Source organism: Gadus chalcogrammus, chromosome 10 (genome assembly GCF_026213295.1).
Source record: "Gadus chalcogrammus isolate NIFS_2021 chromosome 10, NIFS_Gcha_1.0, whole genome shotgun sequence".
In the NCBI taxonomy this organism is placed as follows: domain Eukaryota; kingdom Metazoa; phylum Chordata; class Actinopteri; order Gadiformes; family Gadidae; genus Gadus; species Gadus chalcogrammus.
This window is the reverse complement of record NC_079421.1, coordinates 17109663-17132318: the sequence shown is the minus strand read 5'-3', so window position 1 is coordinate 17132318 and position 22656 is coordinate 17109663. Positions and strand designations below refer to the sequence as shown.

The window sequence follows — 22656 nt, the reverse complement described above, 5'->3', positions numbered from 1 at the left end:
GCTATTCAATTATATATGGCATAGGCTATTGGCTGTTCGTTATTCTCTTTCTGCGTTGACCTTTTGATTATGTTTCCAGTGTTTTTTCTGTAAGTTCTAATTATAACCATCTCTCCACAGAGCCCTTATCTCGGCACCTGGCACATTTGATAAGAATTTAATTGAGGACAGTGAGCGATTAAAAGGATTGCGAACCTTGTCTCACGCGGGAATTTACACCATCACTGGGATCTATGAGTGGAAAGGTGGCGAAGCCTAAAGAAGAAAAGGATGCTTCCAAGGGTAAGAGGAGACCCTTCCCGTGTACCGATGGTTGCCCCCTTAACACACTGTTTTAAAGCGACCGCGCGCCCAATCACTCCCTGCATGCGCATCCTTTGAGGATTCCAAGAAGCATCCAGTAGACTCACCGCCGATTGAGAGCCATGCACTCGAACACATGCGCTGTGGGGACACATTAAGATATTTTACCGTACCAACTGCAATATCTGTGTGGTTTAGTCAGGTGTTTGGGGGAATAATGTATTTTTTTGTGTTTTTTCGTGTTTCTAGTGCACTTTTAGCCAGGAAGGGGAAACCACTTAATTAAACAAAGAACCCCAGTGGCAATCATTGGCTATTGAACGGTGTAGCACGTCTCGTCTATAAATAGGCCTACATTTGATTTATTTGGAACAGCCGTTTGCCACTTTAGCATCTAGGTGACAGATACACAAACGATACATTTTTCGTCCTTCTGAATCACAACGTCCCTGTCCCCTTGTCGTTCAACCAGGGGAATCACTGTCGTTGAATTCTTATCGGTGTGTGGTGCCGTGACGTCACATAGCCGTGACGTAGCCGTGTTGCCTCCACTTTTCGCGAGCGTAGTTTGGTCTCGTGACTCTGTGCGTGAAATCAGCCTTCTGCACGAGAGGCACAGTGCCTATGTATTGCCATGGAGACGCCGCGGAGACGGTTGCCAGATCCACCGCATGGAGGGACCGGCTGAAGCTTTTCACATAGGGATGCGGCGCACGATATGTTACGCACGGGCAGGTTGCTGTGTGTAGACCCGTCGATTCACATTAAATAGCATTTAGGATACGACCTCATACCAGCACGTTGTGTTGTTGCTGTTGTAGAGGGACTGATGAAACGTCTTTTTTTATCTTCTGGTATCGTGGTTTGTTTCGGAACCAGGTCTGACTCGGAAGAGTGTAATGTTTCAACACGTGGTTTATTGATAGGCTAAATGCCGTGTCTATGAGCATGGGCGGAATGGTGGAGAAGGAAGGAGCTTTGTCACATTGGCATCTCTTCCACTCTCTCAAAGCACATTGCAGTGAGCTCCACCTTCTCTTACCTGGTTGGTTGATGATGCCCTTTTCATAAAATAAATTCCATTATAAGTAAATTTTACTGAGGTAGAGTATTGTGGATGGAATTTAGAAATCATATATTGTTTGATTCATTGAATGGTTCATCACCATGAAATAGATGTAGGCTATTAGGGGAAAAATCTCTTTGAAGACTGACCCCACGTGTGCATGGCAATTCTACAGAATCATATTTGTACAGCCTTAAGTGACAGTATCAAAGGACTTCGCCCATGTTGTATGACTGTCTCCAGCCCTTGGAAGGGTATGGAAATATACTCCCCACATACAGGCTAAAACCTTGAGATGGATCATGGGATTCCTCCTTCCAGGGAGGGTTAGGTACTGAAATGGAAAGACATTTCCAGACAACACAAAACAAAGCAGTAACAAACGATACTTAAGATTGAGTTATCAGAATATTACAAATCCACTCATTACCAATCTATGCAGCATGTGTTCACTCAAACATTTGACCTACTTACTTTCTATTGCACCCTGTTCAGACTTGCTGTTAAAATGTGTTAGGCTAAAAATATAGGTGTTGGTTCTTCCAGTAGCTAGATCTCTTATGGTTATTAAATGAGTCGAATATGAAGTGGCTTGAAGGGGCCAATGTAGCGCACATGTTTCTGCTCTTGTTGATGTGTTTTGTTGAGTCAAACCAAACCAAAGATACATCTCAAAACCAGCCTATACAGTATACCTTCACGATGAAACCGAAAGCCCAGGTGTCATACACAAGGACACCACAAAATACACAAACATACATAAATATGTTTTTAAGTTATTTATTCAATGAACGCTGTGGCAGCAGGTTCATGAGCCCATAACATTGTAGTGTGCATCACGGTGGTATTGAAACAAAGAAAGAGAGCACACTGAAGCTGGGCTCGGAGGTGTGACACCTCAGTGACACCCAGGGGAAACAAACAGGTCTGCTATAGAAAACCAACAGAGCGGTAAGCTATTTACACTTGGAACACATTTTGTGGAAGTTTAAAACAAAGGACGATATTTATTTAAACGAAAATATGGAAATTACAAGAAAAATAAAAGAATTGGCTCGGCTACAGCAACGCAGGTCTCATTATAGTAAACAATCCCACATAGAGATACTATTATAGCAGAATTGCTATTTTGTTTCAGTCCTACTCTTGGAATGTAATTGAATGAGGTTTTGGGGCTGAAAAGGATAAAATCAAAGTTTTAGCTCCGAATCAAGCAATTTTTTTTCCGCCCTTTTTCTTTAAACCTTGCTTTGTTCAATTTGAGGTGGAATATTGAATACACTCCCCTGAAGATAAAGGTGGAGATGCATAAAGTCAGATTGTATGAGTGTAATCTCTAGTAGTAAGTAAGTAGGTATAGGATTGTCTGACCTTTTTCGCATTCTTAATCCAGAGCATGTGAGAATATATTGAATATATTTCCATGCATCAATAGATCCTGATCCAAGTACCTCTGCAAATCCGGGATTCGGTCATTCTGCTGTATGTGGTTTGGCTGTAAGAAGGGCCAACATGTCCTCAGTGAAGAACCTAGGACCTAGATCATGGGCAGTGAAACCAACACACTCTTTTAACCCAGGCCACCACCTGTTCCTGGTGACTAAAACCAGAGTCTAGCCGGGTCGCAGCCAGAACCGTTTGGCTTCTCCACGCTCTCTCCCTCTGTCTTTCTGTCTTTCTTTCAGTCTCTCACTCGCTGTCTCTCTCTCTCACCCAATTGCTTTCTGTCTACATCTCCTCTCTCTCTCGCTCTCGCTCTCGCTCTCTCCCTCTCTCTCTCTCTCCCCCTCACTCTCTCTCTCTCTCTCACTCATTCACTCTCTCTCTTTCACATTCCAGCACCCTCTAGCTCTTTCTCTGGATCTTTCCCTCTTGCACTCTCTCACACACACTCTCTCGCTTCTCTTTCGCTCTCTCTCTCACACACACACACACACACACACACACACACACACACACACACACACACACACACACACACACACACACACACACACACACATTCTCTCTTTCTCGCTCTCTCTCGCACGTTCGCTGTTAATATTCTGGAACCTCCTAGAACCTCTCAATGGCCTTTTACCCAGACATCCAGCAGACCCCCAACCCCCTACTGTACATTCTGTGCAGCCTGCTCAACCCTCTCTTTTTTAATGCTCCGAATCCCCACGACACTGGATCTGCTCTACTAGAGACATGTTACTCTGAGCCGTTCACTCATTTTGCATCTCAAGGAGGTTAGGATGACACGTTCAAGTGCGGTGTAAATGTTGCCATGTTGGGTATTGACTGATATGTAGCGTTCCTCAAGGTTCTGTACATGCTGTTTATGGTCCTGTGTGTGGTATATTTGCACATAATATATAGGCTGCATCTGCCACAAGCCTCACAGGGTTGGAAAAGAAGGGTTATTTGAGAGGATCTTTCTCTGCATTTGAGAATATTTTATTTCAAGTATTGTGATTGGCAGGTTTCTCCGAGCCAATCACAGATGAGAGTCTGTGATTTGTCAGAAATGAGCCCAGAGCAATTTTATACAGGGGCAGGCGCAGTCACATCGAAACAAATATTCTCACAGCTTAGTTTACTTATAGCTGACGGCTGGCAAGTACACTAAAATAAAACCTCTTAAAATCTTAACCACATCATTTTCACAGATGCAAGATATATAACTGTTGGCATTTATTGGAACGGACTTGGCAGAAATGTCAAGACGAGGGAGAGTAAGTTCTACGCACTGTACCTTTAAGGAGAATAGATAGATTCAAAACCATACAGACTATAAAAGGCACGTATAGACCAAACAAGAAGAAGAGCAGGACGTCAAACATGATGTAATGGACTTTTTGCTTAACATCAACGCTTGTTCTTTGTGTTGCCAATTGCCTTATTATATTGCCTTAATATAAGCTATCCTATAATAAATATCATCCCCCGTGGCAAACAGCTGGCTCTGGTTCATCATGCGTGGTCGTTGATTGGCTCCATATGAGATCATGCTCGTATAGTGGCTATTGCTCATGGCTATGAATCATGGATGAGCCGGAACATTGCAGACATTATCTAATAAAACTGAGACCAGGGCTGACCTGAATATATAACTTCAAGCTTTGAATATTCGTCAGGTTTTTCTGAACGAACGAATATTCCAATATTGGGAGTGATAATCAATATCTTTTGCATCTTTCCCTGCCTGGATCGGAGACGGTGCTGCCCACTGTTGCAGTATCGTGTTTTTAATCCAATGATCGTTTTTTACTTTTAATTTCTACAATGTCACATAATAATGGTTACCATAGTACGAGAGTAGCCTACTTCCAATCATCACAAAGCAAATAGTTGGTCTGAACTTTTCTCAAAAATTGCACGGCAGGACTAGTTATGTTAATCCGAAGGGAAAACCTACTGCCCTTCTTGTGGGGAAATTCAATTCATGTTATTCAATTACCAATCCGTTATTATGACTCGGTATGGCTTCTGGTTTATTTGGTCCTAGTTTTTCCTAAGACATTGAAATAGATGCTAGATTATGGTCATTATTAACCTCTTATTTCTATGGAAACAAACAAAGTCAAACGAAAGGTAACCCTGGGTAACCTAAACTTCCACCTGCAGTTCGCAAATATGCATGGGCATGTGCTTAGAAAAATCAGAGCATTCAAATGCTGACCTAATGTTTGAATACCTACCTATAGAGCGAATAATCATTCATTCGGACCCACCACCTGAGACCCATATGAGACTCCCCAGTCTGAGAAGTACAGCAGCAACCTTTGACTTTGGTTTCCGTCTCAGTATAAATCAGGTCCTAAAAATGTATTATTTCTCTTCTCCTATTCTTCAGTCTAGTCGGCAATGACCCATATGAAAAGATCTCACAGCAGTACAAGAGGACATGCACTCACCCATGTGATGCGGAGCGAGAGAGGGCATGTCGCTGCCCAAAAGGGAGACATTGACGGGGAGAGGGAGACGCCTTGATTTCAGCACATCAGTTAGCGTTAGCGTTGGCTTCGGCTGTGTCCTTGTGAGGAAGAGTGGCTTGGACAAAGTGACGTGTCAAAGTATGACATTCTCGCCCCCCTAGGTTCACAGTACCCCCCCTAGAGTCTCATAACTTTCAACTCGACGGAGCTGCGTTAACTCAACCCCCTCAGTTATATTTTACAATCAAAGGTTACAAAGTACATAAATTGTACGACTCATTTCCAGGATTGTGCTGACCGAAATATCTACCACCGGGGGGTAACGTCCTGAATTTTGCCAAGTGATTCATGTTTTACGGCTTTTACCGCTCCAATGTAATCTCAGTGGATTTGTAATTGGCACTCAATGGAAGCAGCATAACTTTTTGGTTCAATTGGGTGTTGAATGCCGGCCAGTTAATGTATATCTGCCTTGCAATCGCACCACTGAAAGGAGTGGAGGAGATACATCTTGCATATTTGGTTGGCAGATTAATGCAGGCTGAGCCCAGCCCAGACCACTGCGCACTCAATCAATAGATTCCCAGAGAGGAGTTTGCAGGGCACTTCATTAATCACGGCCGAGGAAGCACTTGGCCGGCGTTGCGTTGGAGATCTTGTTGTAATCTCATTGGCAGAACAAGATGCTGCCCACACCAGTGTCATTCAAACGTTTGGATCCGGAGGGTTTTGCTTTGCTGAAAGGCTGCTCGAGACGAAGAGAGTTGTGTGAGTTGTGTTGGTCAACAAAGTCTCTCTAACAGTAAAAAAATTGACATTATTGCGGTTAAGAGTTATATAGACATCGATGTTAAATCTTTCGTTAACTCAATATCAGGAGTTCTTTCACTTTTCCATTCTGTTCCCGAAAGTAAACCCTCATATTAATTCATAACATTTAAGCTTTATTAATGTATAGGGACTATTGTATTGTGTGGAAGAATCTGCAGAGCCTAGAAGGAGCTCTTGGTGTGAGCAGGGTCTTCCTGTCTGTCAAGGAGGGTTATTTTGGCCTGTTAGGGTGCTGCTGATGCAGACCCACTCTGCCTGGAGTAAGGCTGGCTTGTGTCGCATCAGAAACCTGCCACTCTCCCTCGTGGGCTCTGCTTGCGGATCGCGGTGAGGTGTTTGCCAAGGTTGAGGGCTTGTCTGTTCCACTCGCTACTCAACGGCGACACGCACGTCTCCGTGAGTTTTAGGCATTGATTCCCAGCTTAATCTGCTTGCGCTGTTGTCGCCGATTTCAACAAAAAGTCATCCTGATGGTTTATGTTTATTAATGGTTTATTTATTCATCCGCTTTTTGAGTTGACCATGATATTATAGATGAATAGCATAATATGATAAAACATAACTTTGACACCTACAAAATTCAAACTAGTTTCTTTAAGTGGCGTACAAAAAGAAGAAATAGAACAAATGAATACTAAGAGGTCCTACTGACACAACTCTTAAATAAATTGCTCTAACTTGTCCCCCATTACACTTTATTTGGTGGATCCTGTTTCACAGAATATGGTTCATTCTCTGCCTGTTCCTCTGGTTGCTCTGGGGGTTAGAGTTTGGCTAGCTGAGACTCTAAATACCTGACTGCATTAGTAAGCCAGCTGCTGGTAATCCACTGTGCTGCTGCATGGTTTTTTTAGGTAAAAGGCTTTATTAATGGCTGTCTCTCCCTGTCCCGGATAATCATGCCTGCCTCCGATTGTCATTTTCGAGACCCAATGCCGGCGACAAAGTGTCAGCATTTGTTGCTGATTTGTCTTCTATATTCTTTCATCTTTCCTTTCCTATTTCTTCTTCTTTCCCCTGCGTTCACTTGTGCTGTTTCAAGGCTAAGATCCACTTTTAATTAATGATTGAATTACTGATTATTTTTTGCCATTCAAATAATGGTAACCTTCAAAATTCTGTCATCCAGGTGTTGGTTTATCCCATTTGTGTTTTTTGTATTGCAGCAGGTTTATGTATTTTCTTTTTTTTTTACAAAAATACACTCAGCGCATTTGTGGTTAATCCCATCCAAAGACAGGATTTGACATTTTTTAAAAGGAAAGGTTTTAGTGCACATGCGTGTTTAGTGTGGCTTTTGTCACAATGGGTTTAAAGGTCACATTGAGCCATAATGGTCCACTCTGCCATTTAGGAAATCCTGATCCTAAATACCAGGTCTACGTTGGCTGCTTCAATTTCTGTTCAGCACTCTTAATAGGAGAAGTCAAGTTGGGACATGATCCTGTTATCAACCAACCGATTATCTGCACAGGAGGACATCGGTGGAGAAATGTCAGGATAGTGTGGCATAGGCCTTATTTAGCAAATGACCATCTTGCTAGCTAGGGGGGTAAACCCAGCTGGCATTTGGACAAAAAGATGGACGCAAGTCGAAATGATGTTTCTCCATGCACAGCGTCCTATGAGTAGTATTTTTCCACCGTCCTGGGAAACATTATACAATGATCTCCCCATATTTTACCCCTGCCAGGTGTCAACAGGCCCTGACATTGCAATGCTAATTGGTGAGAATCGCATGGCTGTGCTCTTGGTGTATTGGAGACTGGGTAAGGGGAATTTTAGCCGTTCAACTTAGCATTTTGCACCACTGAAACACTGACCTTCACAGCAACTGTGTGCTTGACACTGTGTGCATTTGTGTCCTGTTCAGCATATTCTATATATGCTATTACTTTAATGGATGATGGCATGAAGTAAACACTTCCCAGTTTAAGCTTACTCGACTAGAGTTTGGTTTAGTCTGACGAACAGTGGAGTTTGCTGTCGAAAAACTGTTTCATGACCATGTTGAGATCATCATGTGGTTTTTGTGTGGAATAAGGGGTTTCCATGCTTATCGTATCCTTCAGTGTATTATAATTGTTGAATTGTTGAACACCATGGTCTATTAAGATCGTAATAGAAAACGATTAATGACACCATTAATTTGATGAATTGGGGGAGAGCCCAGGAAGAGAATCACTGCTGATGAATGCCTAAAGCGTCTCGGCTCTGGCCCTGCAGAGGATTAGACGTTCCTCTGCTGATGAACTAATTTAAGTTGGTAAAAAAATGATGGTTGGGCTTTAGGGGAGATATGAGGGAGAGGTGATGAGGCCGGGCTACCAAACAGGAGCCCGCAGCCCGGAGAGAAGCCTTGGAGGGGAGATGGCTGTTGGGTGCCGAGCGAGAGACTGAACAATTGCTTCTGGTTTAAGTAGAGAAAAGATTATCCTTTTTGCCAGCATTGCTGGAGGCAAAGCCCTAGGCGTTCTTTGAAGTCAGAATGCCACAATGCTGCCATATCGCATGCACGCACGCACGCACACTCACACGCATGTGCACGCATGCACACACAGAGCAGCGATTAGGCTGCGATGCGTCCGCGTTACCTGCCTCCATCAGCTTATTCAGAGAAGATATTATGTTTAGTAGCCACCACAACAACAGCTTGCTGTAACTCAGCAGAATATACCCTGCGGTGAACACAGTTAAGATTTATACCTTTAAACGGCCGGCACGCGGGGCTGGCTAAGACCGGGGAAATCATCCCTTCCAGCCGGCACTCAAGTCTGCTGTCAGGCTAAAGAGCTCGGCTGATGAGAAAGGAAGTGTTGAGTCAGAGTTTGTTGTCTGTGGCTCTGGGTGAGGAGGGGTGAGGAGGCTGTCTCCCAAACCCTCCTTACCACCATTCACTCCTCAGTACTAGGGTTAAATAAATACAATGGCCTGCCTGGATCTTTGGGTCACTGTGTATGTGTGTGTGTGTGTGTGTGTGTGTGTGTGTGTGGCGGAAATACTTGTGTGTGGTGATGTGGCTTGGACTGACACATGGTGGGATGGAGCGTAAAGGAAGGATTGACATTGGAGAAAGCTTGCTATGTAAGAACAGCTTCCAAGAGAGGCCATTCATGGCCTCTCTTGGAAGCTGTATGTCTTTGTGTGTGTGGGGGTCTGTGCATGTGTGGGATTCTCTACTGCTGCAAGATGTTTGGAAAAAAGTCCATCTCAACAACTTAAGCTATGTGATCTTGAAAACTTATGAGTGTTAGGCAGCTGTTCTAAAAGTGTCACATCAGGCACGACGTGGTAGAAAAGGAAGTATTTAGCCTGCTGCTAAATATAGCGCAGGAGCCAGCGGCCGGTCCCTGAAGCAAGTTTTACACTGTCTGGAGCACATTTACATAATGAGGTGCTACCACGGCAACGAAGCTCCACCAAGCATGGATGTCCTCAGCTAGCGTGCAGCACCACGGACACACACACGCACGCACACACGCCCGCACGCACACATTCAAAAAAACACATGAGAACTGAGGACTGAGAGAGAAAAATGGGATCTGATGAGATTACCCGAGATTACCAAATGCGTTTGTCATCCGTAGCAACGATTGTGGGAGCGTATCTGTTGTTACATTATTTGTATCTATCTTTTGGTCGGCTACCTATGCCTCACTGGAAATCAAGTCACCATTCGTATTAAAAAATCAATCAAATCAAAATATATAGTTCTAATAGGTGTCTCTTGCTCCTCGTCCATTTCAATGAAATCCTGCAGTTCACCTTCACCTTTGGTGTGATTACATCGGAGGCCAACTTTGTTTGCGATCTGTGATCAGAGGTTTACCGTTGATCGCATCATTGGTGTCATTATTATTATGAGACGGGTCACTGCCGAGAGAGGTGATTGGACGAGAGACTCGGATAAAACAGGGAGAACTGAGAACGGGTAACAGAAAGCCGAAGAGAGAAAAAGAGAGGGAGATAAACGCATGAGAGCGAGGCTGGCAGCCGCACAGTGGATGAACAGTACTGCGGGCGAGATAAAAAGGTTACGTGCGATAAAGACAAAACGGCTCGGCTTGCCTTAAAGGTCACAGTGGAGAATAAGGACAGGGGGGTGTTAAATTACTCTGTGTCCCGAGTCCTGACCATTAAGCAACCCCAAGAATAGTACCTAAACCGTATTGAACACAGCCACCCCCCCTATGCTTACTGAATGCAAGGTGACTGCGTGAACATTGTGAGTGAGTTAATGTACTTTGACACAGCTGCCGTGGCCGCTGAACCCTTCGCTGGGTTATCGTACTCGCTGTGTTTATAGATTGTTACGATGTTCAGTTGCTGTCCCTTTACTCTTGATTCACTCAAGGCCAGCCTTGTGTGTGTGTGTGTGTGTGTGTGTGTGTGTGTGTGTGTGTGTGTGTGTGTGTGTGTGTGTGTGTGTGTGTATTAGACTCTGAGTCTGTTTGTATGTGTGCGTGTTTGTCCCTGACCGTATGTTATTCAGATCACAGAGACTGTTTGCCTGAAATTCAGAGCAGTAGAGTATAACACACATACATACCGTACATCCAAACATACACACGCACACACACACACAATCCACATTTCTACGCTTTGATGGCCAACACTGGTACATTCAAGTCCACAACATTTGCTTCCTTGCATTGTGTAATCCCATCAAGCCATTATGTGTGGTCAAACAGCTCCTGTGGAAGAAAACCTTACTGCGGCTAACATGGTTTTGTGGAACAGATTGTGTTATTGCTGCCGCCCCTCAGGGTCAGTCCGCCTTGCACCTGTTCGGTACTGACACAATGGTGAAGCTGGTGGTGTTGTTGGTAATGCTGGTCACGTGACCACTGGAGAGCTGCATTGGATTTTGGTGTGAAGAAAAGCAAACTCAAACACGCTTTTATCCTGGTACGAAGTTGTTACAGGGTTGGGACAAAGCCGAGACCTTCAGAGGAAAATCTGGCGTTTGGGCTTTGATATCTCTGTAGTTTGTTTTTGTATTTTTCTTGTCGTTGTCTGTTCTTTGGTTGCTTTGTTTATTCAATTGTTTGTTCTCCATTCATTCATATGGACTCTATATAGAGTGGGTTTGAAGCATTTGGATGGATGTCGCTATGGGACTACAGAGATAAGGGGTCGTTTCCAGGTCAGGGACTAAAACCTGCGACCAGAGGGGATGTGATTGAGAGGGCACACAGGGCCCTGTTCTGTGATGAGTTTGTTCATTCATGTTGCATCATAAGGTCTGCGGTACGGTTATAGAAGAGAATGGACAGCATGAGGGAAAGGGAGGGAGTCACAGGAAGTGACCCGGGGTGACAGGATGTTGCACGGGCGATGGGCATTGGGCTCCAGGAAGTGTGCATAAGCTGTTTGATGAGAATTATGTGTATACTTCGCTCCAACAATCTTTGCAGTCAACTGCGCTTGTGTTAACTTATGTTGGTGTATGTGTGCATATCAGTATGTGTGCAAATGTGTGTGTGTTTGTGTGCATGTGTTTGTCTGTGGGCCAGAGCTTGCGTGCGAGTGTGTGTGTGTGTATGTGTTTGAGAGTATGTCTACGTGTGAGTGAGTGTGTGCGCGTTTCCGTGCATGAGTCTGTGTGTGTGTGTTTCCCCGAGGGACAGATGGCTCGCTGCTTCAGTGTGAGTCCAGTTCCTCTGGTAGCGTCTTTGGCTCCGGGTCTCTATCCTGTTCTGGTTGGGGGCTCCAGGAACTACTGAGGCCACACACATGCACACGCACACACAAAAACGCACACACACACACACACACACACACACACACACACACACACACACACACACACACACACACACACACACACACACACACACACACACACACACACACACACACACAGTTTTAAATGTGACTTGTAACTGGGTCTGCTGCACCCCGCAGGCTTGCCAGGCTGCCTCGTCTGCTTTAAATGCTAACCCTGCTGCTAGCTGCAAGCGGCTAGCTGCTGCTGCTGACCATGGCCTGACACGTGTTAGAATGCCCATGGTCAACAAGCTAACTTTTTGTGAGGGGCGACTGCAAATTTCGCACTAGCCTGACCAAACGTTTCATTATTCTTGGGTATTACAGCACAGAAGAAATGTTGTCAGATTAGGTTTGTTAATAAAATAATTATACCATTTAAAACAGAGAGAGAGAGAGAGAGAGAGAGAGAGAGAGAGAGAGAGAGAGAGAGAGAGAGAGAGAGAGAGAGAGAGAGAGAGAGAGAGAGAGAGAGAGAGAGAGAGAGAGAGAGAGAGAGAGAGAGAGAGAGAGAGACAGAGACAGAGACAGAGACAGAGACAGAGACAGAGAGAGAGAGAGAGAGAGAGAGAGAGAGAGAGAGAGAGAGAGAGAGAGAGAGGAAGAGGAGGAGTGGTTGGACTCAGCTGAGCTCTGCCTTCACTCCTCTAAATCACCCCCCTTTGCAGTGTGTGCGTTGTGCACGTGGGTGTATCTGACAGCGTGTGTGTGCATGTGGGTCTTTGACAGCATGTGTGGGTCTATCTGACATGATAATGTCTATATGTATTCCGACAGTCGGCCCATTCACGCACATATTTCTCCCATCCTGTCTTCATGGTGACTGCTAGCAGACTTGGAAGCAGATCATAGGCTGTGTGTGTGTCTGTGTCTGCTCAGTGTGTGTGTGTGTGTGTGTGTGTGTGTGTGTGAGCAGGTACTAGCAGAGAAGGGAGGGGCGGCTCTGTTTACCTCCGTTTGACCAGCCAGTGGGTAACCGAGGTTCTATCTTGAAATCCGAATCTTGAATAAGGTTGGCTGTGATAGCTGAGCGCCTGACATCGTGTTTCCCACACCCCCTCACACCACTATTTTTACCCCTCAACTTGTTAAATGTGGTCCCGCCGCTTATTAAGTTGTTTCCCTTCTGAATAAACGATTTCCAAACTCCATCGCTAAGGCATCCGCGTCGCTACCGTCATGGCCTCCTGCCGGCCGTAAGTGGCCACAAGCTTTGGGCGGGAAAATACACGACAATCCGGTTGTTGTCTCTCCCGCTTTCTAGGAAGACGATCGGTGGCTGAATCAAATCTAAATATTAGTGCTGTCAATGAATGCGTTAATCTTTGTGTTAATTTTGAACGACTTAACACAAAATGTTGTACTTCCTGTGGCGGCTGAACTATGGGACGACATGGGCCGCAAAACGGAACAGCCATTAGCCATTCTGGCTTAAGATGGCAAAGGACAAGGAAGGAGTTTTAGGCAGAAAGTTTCAATACAAAAAGTCGCCAGACGGATCTTTGGAGAAAACAAAAGTAATCTGAAGTAACTTGTCCAAAAAATAAGACCCTCAAGCAAAATAACCTACCGAAACTACAGGGCTTGAGCAGTATCAATGACAGGAGTGTGGTACTCAGCGAATAACAAAACCTGTAAGTGAGAAGGTGACTCATGCTTTGGCTAACTGGACAGCTAGAAACTGACTGATGGACTGAAAGAAATCATTCGAATTGCATTAGAAGACCCTTCTAATAATCTAACCTCGTGAGGACCCATGTTGTCGTGAGAACACACTCTGTAGGAAGGCAGAGAGGGCAGGGGGACATGCTTCAGCAAGCCAAGCACCATGCCTTGTCATCTTGCCTTTTTGAAGATGACAGTGAATTTTGATGGCCTTGATGGTTTTATTGGGAATTTGTGGTTCAGAGGAGAGAATCTGTGTTCAAAGTGACAGAGGCTATTAAACAAGTGTTTTCATTCGTTTGGTTTGACCTACAGTAATAACATCATTTTTTAATTTTAGGAAGAAAAAAGTGATTTATCGTGATTAATCCCAGCAAATGTGATTAATTAGTAAGAAATATATGCATCGATTGATAGAAATACTAAATATAGACACATGAATATATTAGAATATATATATTTTTCTTATATTTAGCTAGGATTCTTCAAGGACTGCAAATATTCAAGTGTTATGGGGTGGCAAAGTAGTGTCCACCTTTGCTTGACCTCTGACCCCCATCGCCATCGGGCGGTGGGGCGATTCATGGTCAAGGACACCTCTTCAGCTGATGCTTGTTGACACCGTCACAAGAAAAACACAAACCACCGAGCTGCTCCAGAGAACCAGCAGCACCAGAGGACTAGTCGTTAGTCATTCATTGGCCCGTATTCATGTTTTCAATGTTGTCGTTATATTTAGCATCCTTCTAAGATTGCTGTTGGGGGTACTGCCTGAGCGCCTAAACCCATTACAATTTGTCAGCACCATGTGTCTGTACTGTAGCACAGCTGCCCCACACAGGATGTCTTGCCATTACCCTGTGTGTGGGCAAGGGTGTGCATGCGTGTGCATGGAGGCCGGGGGGGTGCGCACAAGTGTGCTGAAGCGTGCATCAGATCCCAGCAGGGGGTATCACGCAGGGGGGAGCCGGCTCACGCTACTCTCTTTGTTCCTGCCAGCGATGGGGTGGCACTGTATGCGGGAAGACTTCGTCAAATAATTGATAAAAACATCAGAGGAACGTGAATTTGAATGTGTGCCAAATTCTACTGTTGTAATTGGAAGTAAAAAACAAATCCCCTGTGACTTTGTTTGATTTCAGAATGAATTCTGTTGGAAGTGAAATCGAAATTGCATGCGTGTGTTTCATTTTTGAGGACTGACCATAATTGGATTTTGACTTGCATTTATTTTTCCACTATTTCACAAATGAGACGCGGTGACTGTGCTATCATAATCAGAGCATGTGTATGTGTGTGTGTGTGTGTGTGTGTGTGTGTGTGGGGGGGGGGGGGGTTGGTGTGTGTGTTTGTGTGTGTATGCAGGAATGCAAGCAGTGTAGATGAGTGGGTCAGGTGTGTTGGTCTCTGTCTCCCTCGCTCTCGTATTCCTACTCTCACTCCACTCTGGCCCCTGCTCGCTGTAGCGTGCTGGAGATGCTGTCTGAGTCACTTGTATTCTAGTGTGTCTGTGTGTGTCTATTGTGTGTGCATGCTTGCTCATGCAAGAAAGCTTGCAGTCTATGTGGGTTATTTGATGTTTCTCCCCGGGTGCAGAGGTCTATTCTCTCTCTCTCAGTCTCTCTCTTTGTCTCACCCCTTCAGTTAAAACATGCTGCGTTGGAGATGCGCTCCAGCTGATACACGTTTGCACAAATAACATGTCAAATATAGCTGCCACTCAGCTCTATGGGCTTGCTTTACCTACAAAATATGAATGAATAAAAATTAACATTATTACCGCACAAGTTGTAATGCAAGACCGAATGAAAGAACAAGAGCTTAAGATCTGTGTGTGAAAATCAAAAGAAATAATATGTCTGAATGTGACTGTGTGTACATTACATCTGTCATTCAGTAAATGGCTTCAAAAACCTAAAGGAGTGATCCTAACCAGGAATATTTTCCTGGTTATAATAGCTGCCATTTAAGTCAGGGTTTTGGCATTTTACAAAAGATGACAAAGCTTCACATTTGCGTTCAACTTTCAGCAGCTTCTCCTGGAGAACCACTCTATCTCACAGCTATGGTGACTGCAGGCTCTTCACCACAGCTTGCTAGCCAGCGTGCTATGGCTGAGATCAGCGCCTGGCTGGAGTGCACTCAACCAGAAGCCCATGGAGGGCTGAATCTGAACCCAGCCTCTTTGTTAGTGATATGTCTCTTGCTGCTGCAACTCTCCCATGGTGCTCTTGACAGTATCCACCTTTTGGTCAAATTTAATATCACAAAAAAAAATCATAAATGGTATTACTGGTACTGGTAACTGTTTTCTGAACGTTAAAGCATTTATCTTTGACCAGCTGAAGCTAGAAGGACTTTGAGGCCATTTTCCCTTGGTCATGACAACCTTCCTACCCACTCTGTATGGCTCATCTAGGATTTAAGAACACTGTCAATCACTCAGACTGACTCCCATGGTGTTTGTGTGTGTGTGTGTGTGTGTGTGTGTGTGTGTGTGTGTGTGTGTGTGTGTGTGTGTGTGTGTGTGTGTGTGTGTGTGTGTGTGTGTGTGTGTGTGTGTGTGTGTGTGTGTTTAATGCATACGTGTGCTGGTAGATTTAGTGTATATGCGTGTTTGTTGAAGGGGTTCATTGCCACACATGCATTTCCCATTGTCAAATTGGACGCCTCTCTCGCGGTCAACCAGCCAAAGCTAGCCCAGGGCCTGGCTGGTTTTTAGGTACTGTGCCTCTTCTCTTTTTCCACAGGTGGGGGGGTTGTCGTAATAAGCATCGGGAGAGAGCGCTAAGCCTCAGCTAGGCTGTGCATGGCGCGGAAGCCATTAAAGGTGCTGCTGTTTAACCATCCGTTCACATAATGAAACACTGCTGCGCTGACAGGGTACTCCATCAACGCTCCCTTTAACCCCTTCCCGGAGCTCTGCTTATCGTATCACAACACATCACTCATCCGTTCCATTAGCCATGCCGCCAGTTTTGGTGGGGGTGGCTGGAGCTAGCGCTGATTTAGTAGTCCTCAGCCGCGCGACCAGCGTAGCGACCCCGTCTTACGTTTATTGTGTCAAACAATGAAGGCAGTCAAAGCTTCTGCATTCCTGGACGTGCGACAGCGGGGCGTCGGAGCGTCTGACAACCCTCAGACGCTCGTGTTTTTATGCCGTTTGGGGGCGACCTGATCGGTCGTCACGAGCACAATTCCAATGGCGTCTACTTTTGATGAAGAGAAACCAGCAACAATACAATGTTGTTGCATTGTCAAATGTAATGCACAATGCAATCGGGATCACCAATAAACACAGGTAAACCGGATTCTAGGGATTGCATATCTCTTCGGAGATGACATCAACGGGGGTTGAAACTCAAGGGTAACCAGGTCAATTATACATTTTTAAGGAAATTATTAAATTTTGCAGTCTAATCAGAAATTGACCAACTGCACAGTCACACAACATATTTGAGCCACACACATCGAATAGAAAGATCAGCAAACATTCTGGATCTCAATCGAGATGGGGCCGACTTCATACCGATAAAACAAAACCCAATGCAGGGATAATTCCGAGGGATCAGGACTCTGAATGGCCGCCTATCCCCGGGTATTAGGACGATGTCCCACTGTTTCCCCCCCCCCAAAATAGCTGCTGCGCTGCTCATACCGAAGCACATTGTGGAGCAGTGCTTCCTAAAGCACAGACCAGGAGGAAGCGAGGGCTGAGTCATGAGAGAGCGCCGTGGAGTCTATTACCCACCGTCGGCCACCCACCGCTCCCTCTGAGGCTCTCTCTCTGTGGTGGCACGTCGGCAAAGTGGTTAGCACTGCTACCTCCCAGCAGGAGGTACCTTGGTTTTGAACCCCCTGGGGTTTGTGGGTGGTGGGTGGGGGGGGGGGGGGGGGGGGAACACACCAACCATTCTGTTGTTGTGTTCGTTACTTTGTAAAGGTGCACCGGATTCCTCCCACACCAAAAGACATCCGTTGTTAGGTAGAAACTCCTGCTGGTGCCGAAATGGTGATCCACAAGTCTGTGCATCATCATATGCATAAGAAATTCACTAATAATTATTTCGAACTTCACATTTAATGGGGGCCATTTTTTACTGAATGGCTCGGACATGCTCCGCGGACAGCTGCAGACATCAACGGGTTACAAGGTTGCGCTCGTGGCTCCATTCGTACTACAAGAGGGCGACATTTAACGTCACGCGTGCCAAAGTGGCCCCTCACGGACATGCGGACGCCAATAGTACGAATGAGTGCTGATAGTGATGGTAGCATGCTTCTAGTGCTACTAGTGATGGTCAAAATGCTCCTAGGGTAGTTAGAGAGTGGTTAGATGCTCCTAGTGATGGATTAAATGCTTCCAGTTCTGCTAGCGATGGGTTAAATGCTCCTAATGATGGGTTAAAGGCCCCTAGTACTGCTAGAGATGGGTTAAGTGCTTCTAGTGCTGCTAATGATGGTTAAATGCTCTTAGTGCTGCCAGTGATTCTCTCTCTGCCTATTGATGCCTGGCTCCACCACCCTACCCACCCCCCTTCTCCCCTCTCCTCTCCTCCTCTCCTCCTCTCTCCTCTTCTCCCTGGGGCATACCCGTTTCATCCCCAGGCCATGCTGACTCGTGTTATGATGACATCACTCACCAATCCTGTGTGTGTGTGTGTGTGGACCAATTATTTGGTGTGAAACCATGACGTAAAACGGTGGTGCATGTTTGTTTTCTGCTGTGTGTCCGTCAACTTGCGATTACAAACACGCGTGTGCACGTGCGTGCGTGGTCTGACGTGACACGATGAAGGCGTGAAAAGATCCCGTGCTGCGCTGGGAATGCTCGCCGTCGGATGTAAGCGGCTTAGGGGAAGGCAGGAGATGTTGTCATCGCTCCTCGGCTGAGCTCCCAAAATAACAGGCCCCTCCGGGTACAGACTGGCAGAGCCGACAATCAACAGCCAGACCCAGAACAGCCCGGCCCAGATTAGATGTGATCAGGCCGGCCCATCTAGGCTCAATGCTGGTGCCCCCTCATAACCTGCAGGAAATATATATTCCGCTGGTCTGGATCAGGGGGAGAAATGTCTCTACAGTGGTATTCTCAACAGTCGACCTTATATCTTACCTTTACACTGAGGTTTGGGAAGTCTTGCAGGTAAGGTGACTAGCATCTGAAAGGTTGTTGCCCACTGTCTGAAATATAATGGTAGGCATAAGGCATCCCTGAGCAAGATGCAGAGCCCCTACTTGCTGCTTAATGACATGTTTCTAAAAGCAAGTGCACTGTAGGTTGCTGTGGATAAAAGCATGTGCTAAATGACTTAAAGAGTCAATTAGTAGATGTACCGGAGGCCCACCTATCAGGGGTCTGGATGGATGCTGCAGGGTGATGCCAGATCACTAACCTCTTGTGTAGGACCAGTGACCTTAATGAGCATGCCCAGTGTCACTGGTGAGGATCCTGGTATGTGGCTGGCAGGGGGGGGGGGGGGGGGGGGTAGGATTAATTCTCTCTGTCCCTCTCTGTCTCACTTTCTCTTTCTCTTTCTCAATATTTATCTCTCTTTCTCTCACTCTCTTTCTCTCTTTCTCAATCCCCACTCTTACTCTATTTCTCTCTGTCTCCCTCTCTGTCCTTCTTACTCTTTCTGTCTTCTCTCTCTCACCCACTCTTTATTTTACAATGTCACTCTCTCAATCTCCCTCTCTCTTCTTCCTCTCTCTCCTTTCTCTCTTTCATTCTGTTTCCCCCTCACACCCTCTGTCACTCTATTTCTCTCACACTGTCTCCCCCCTCTCACTTTCTCTCTCCTTCATTCTCTCTTCTCTGTTCCTCTCACACTTTTCTCCCATTTTCTCTTTAGCTTTTCTCTCTCTCTCTTTCTCTCACTCACCCTCTCTCTCTCTCTCTTTCTCTACCCAATTGCTTTCTGTCTACATCTCCTCTCTCTCTCTCTCTCTCTCTCTCTCACTCTCGCTCTCACTCACCCTCTCTCTCTCTTTTTCTCTCTCTCTCTCTCCCTCTTTCTCTCTCTCTCTCTCTCTCTCTCTCTCTCTCTCTCTCTCTCTCTCGCCCCCTCTTTCTCTCTCTCTCTCCCACCAACACTGGTAAGGGGCAGCCTGAAGTGTGTCACAGTAGGCACACAGCAGACAGCCAACACAGAGAGGTGTTTAAGTCTCCCAGCTGCCCCCTTTCTGCCCCATCTAGGTCACAATGTAGGCTAGAGCACCAGCTGTAATGTGGCTCTCTCAAAAACACGCTGGATGCCGAAAATATGTCTCGTAATGACAGTCCTTACTGATTTCTGCTATGTCATAAAGACCGTCGTAGAAATATACCAAGTGTTATTCCATGGGAAGACAGAGTGCATGTTGGATCTGTGGTTTGCATACTTGTTCTCGTGCATCTCTGTTGGCAGACTGGAACAGAAATAGATGGATGTGTTGTTGAGTTCGTTCCCACCCCTGAAACTCACTTTTTTTCATGAAATATTCAGCAGGATCTAAATTGGAAGTAGGTGATGGAATCAAAGCTATTTGTGTACATTTTTTAATATCACTGGGGAGATTTCAATATTGTCTCTGCCCCCCTTTTCCTCGAGTGAAAAACTGATTTGAGAGATTGATGTATTTTGAGACCATACCTCAGGCCGTTTAGTTATGTTTACTTTTAGAGCTAGACTGTGAGTTTAGGGCGAATTAGTTTAACTGAGGAATGTCATGCAATGTTTATGGCATTCCGGTAAAGGTGGTCCCTGCAGTTAAAAAGCAATGAAAAGAGCTGACGGTAAGAGCTCTGTTTAAAGCAATGAGTGTCGACCTGAACCATACACTTTATTCAGGCAGTCAGTACCTTGACTGACTATACATGATCTTCTTTACCGCTGAATCTGCCAAAAAATGTAAAAACCCTTATGAACTATATAATTATGCCTGCCCATATCATTTCATTGACATGTAATCAGTCTCAAATACCGGCCTCTCTTTTATACATTTTTCAATGTTTTAATTCAAGTGTTTCAACTGTTCAAATGTTTGCAGTCAGTTAGCTGGCACGGCAGTCCGAATTATTCACGTGCCATCCAAGGGAAGGACGAGCCTTGAAGGAGTCGGGTCCACAGTTTGGATGACAGGAGATCCATTACAGCCATTTTATGAAGGGGGACCGGGGGGTGGGGTCACATTGGGTGGAAGGTGGAAGGTGGAAGGCATGCAGGGGGGGGGGGGGGGGGGGGGGTGATGGGGTAGGGTTGATGTTTAAGAGGTGGCGATGGCTCGCTGGGTAGGGCTCATCATTGTTTAGTGGTTTTGTTTTTGGTTTAGGTTTTCTGTGTGTGTGTGCGTGTGTGCGTGTCTTCGTAGCCTGGAGGGGGTCATGTGATATGAGTGGGGAACCAGAGCAGCCTGGGGTACGGCCAGGGAAATAGCTTTGCAGGGTTTTTATCATGTGACAGGATGTCACTCATTCTGCTATGTTTAGTTTTTTATTGATGCGGGTTCGTTCGCAAAGAAACGTGACTGTTCTTTTCTTCAATCAATTGTGGATGACTAATCTATAATGTGATCACTTCCTGTTAGCACGATACATACCTATTATTGTTTCTGCACAAAAAAAAACACAAACAGTAAAATAAATAATAAATATCAGCTCCATTGTGCCATGGGTCTCCGATGTGTTTCTCTCTGTCGTCCTCTAAACACTCCACACTCCATCCCTGCCTCTCTCCGTCCATCCCTCAGCCACCTGTCTCCCTCTCTCCTCCCTAATGAAGTGATGCTAACCCTGAATGACGGCTCCTCTAACATACACACCGTGCCCCTTCAGATGGCAGCACAAAGTCAAAGGCCATAAGGTAAACAAGACCCCCTTCTGGGCAACTCTGTGGCACGGTTGAGCTCATTCTCGGGGGCATACACACTATCACTTTCCAGACTTTACATTCTATCCTTGTGCATTTGGCATGCTTCGAAGTGTGTCCTGTAATCACACACACACAACGGTTACCGCAGCAAGCTACATCGTGCGAGCCCACCATGGTTGAACGACCCCAACGACCTTTCAGATCGCTGCATGAGGTCAACCTCCGTGGCACCTCCCCCGCAGACAGACCCCCCCCCCCCCCCCCAGGAGACACCGAGACCTGCAAGGGGACCAGCGGTTCTTCACGGCCTACACCTCTAATAGAGTGTTTTTTCGTGCTTCAGGTCATGGGAAGGACAACCGCCAATGCAGCTGAGTGCATTACGTCTGATCCTGGCGCTGCCTCGCGTTCGCCCGTCCCGCGGTGTGAATGGGTTGTAATATCGTAATCGGCGATCCGTTCTGCATAGAGAGTTCATCCTCACTCTTGTGGATCAGCGTTTAGGTAGAGGTTGTGATCCTCAAAAACATACATGACATGGTGTATTTGTCTAAGGTTGTGTAGCTCTCCGGGGGAGGGTTACAGTCCACCACCCAAGACAAATGAATGGATCCATGCCACGTTATTGCCCGTGGGCACCTTTGCTGTTAAAGTGTTTTTTATAAGTAATTCAAGAGAGCATTTTTGGGAATTTGAATAGCACATTGGAAAAGTTAAAAAGTGTTCTCCCGCAACCATCTCAAGATTTGTTCAATTGTGCATTATGGATACAACCTATAAATCCTTAACGAATTTCAAATAGCCTACTGAATGGTTCCCTTTATATAACACTGTAGCAACTACATAAATAGTTTAAAACATGTTTGAACATTCAAGACAAACAGAGCAAATGAAAATAGGTTCAGGAAAGGAAAACTATATTTTTTTATAGTTCTTCCGTTCAAATTAATAAATGTATTTTTTACCTTTTTCTTAAGACTTTTGCCAAGACCACCTTGAAGAAGAAAGTGTCCTTAGCCAAGTACCACCTGCCAAGGCTGCCAGGTGGTACTTGGCTAAGTTTACTGTTGATATATCTTCATAGCAATTGAAATAGACTCTAGGGCTGTGTCCCAGCAAACACAACAATACACATGGGAATGAATGCTGTTTGAATCACTTGTGCCCCGTAACATTTGAATAAGGGTAGATATTAAGCTTTAAGTGTCTGCAGTCTGGCGGTGGGTTTTAAAAAGGCCACAACTAT

At 45.5% G+C, this 22656-nt stretch overlaps 1 protein-coding gene across 5 annotated transcripts in view; it reads left to right on the top strand.

The window, feature by feature from the left end:
* fgf13a (fibroblast growth factor 13a) overlaps positions 1–22656 on the top strand; it is an 87501-nt gene that overhangs the window by 1408 nt on the left and 63437 nt on the right. For all 5 annotated transcript variants that reach the window (XM_056600799.1, XM_056600800.1, XM_056600801.1 and 2 more), the window contains one exon: positions 121–282. In XM_056600799.1, the coding sequence (XP_056456774.1) occupies positions 234–282 (49 nt within the window). In that variant the 5' untranslated portion in view covers positions 121–233. The remainder of the gene's footprint in view (positions 1–120; positions 283–22656) is intronic.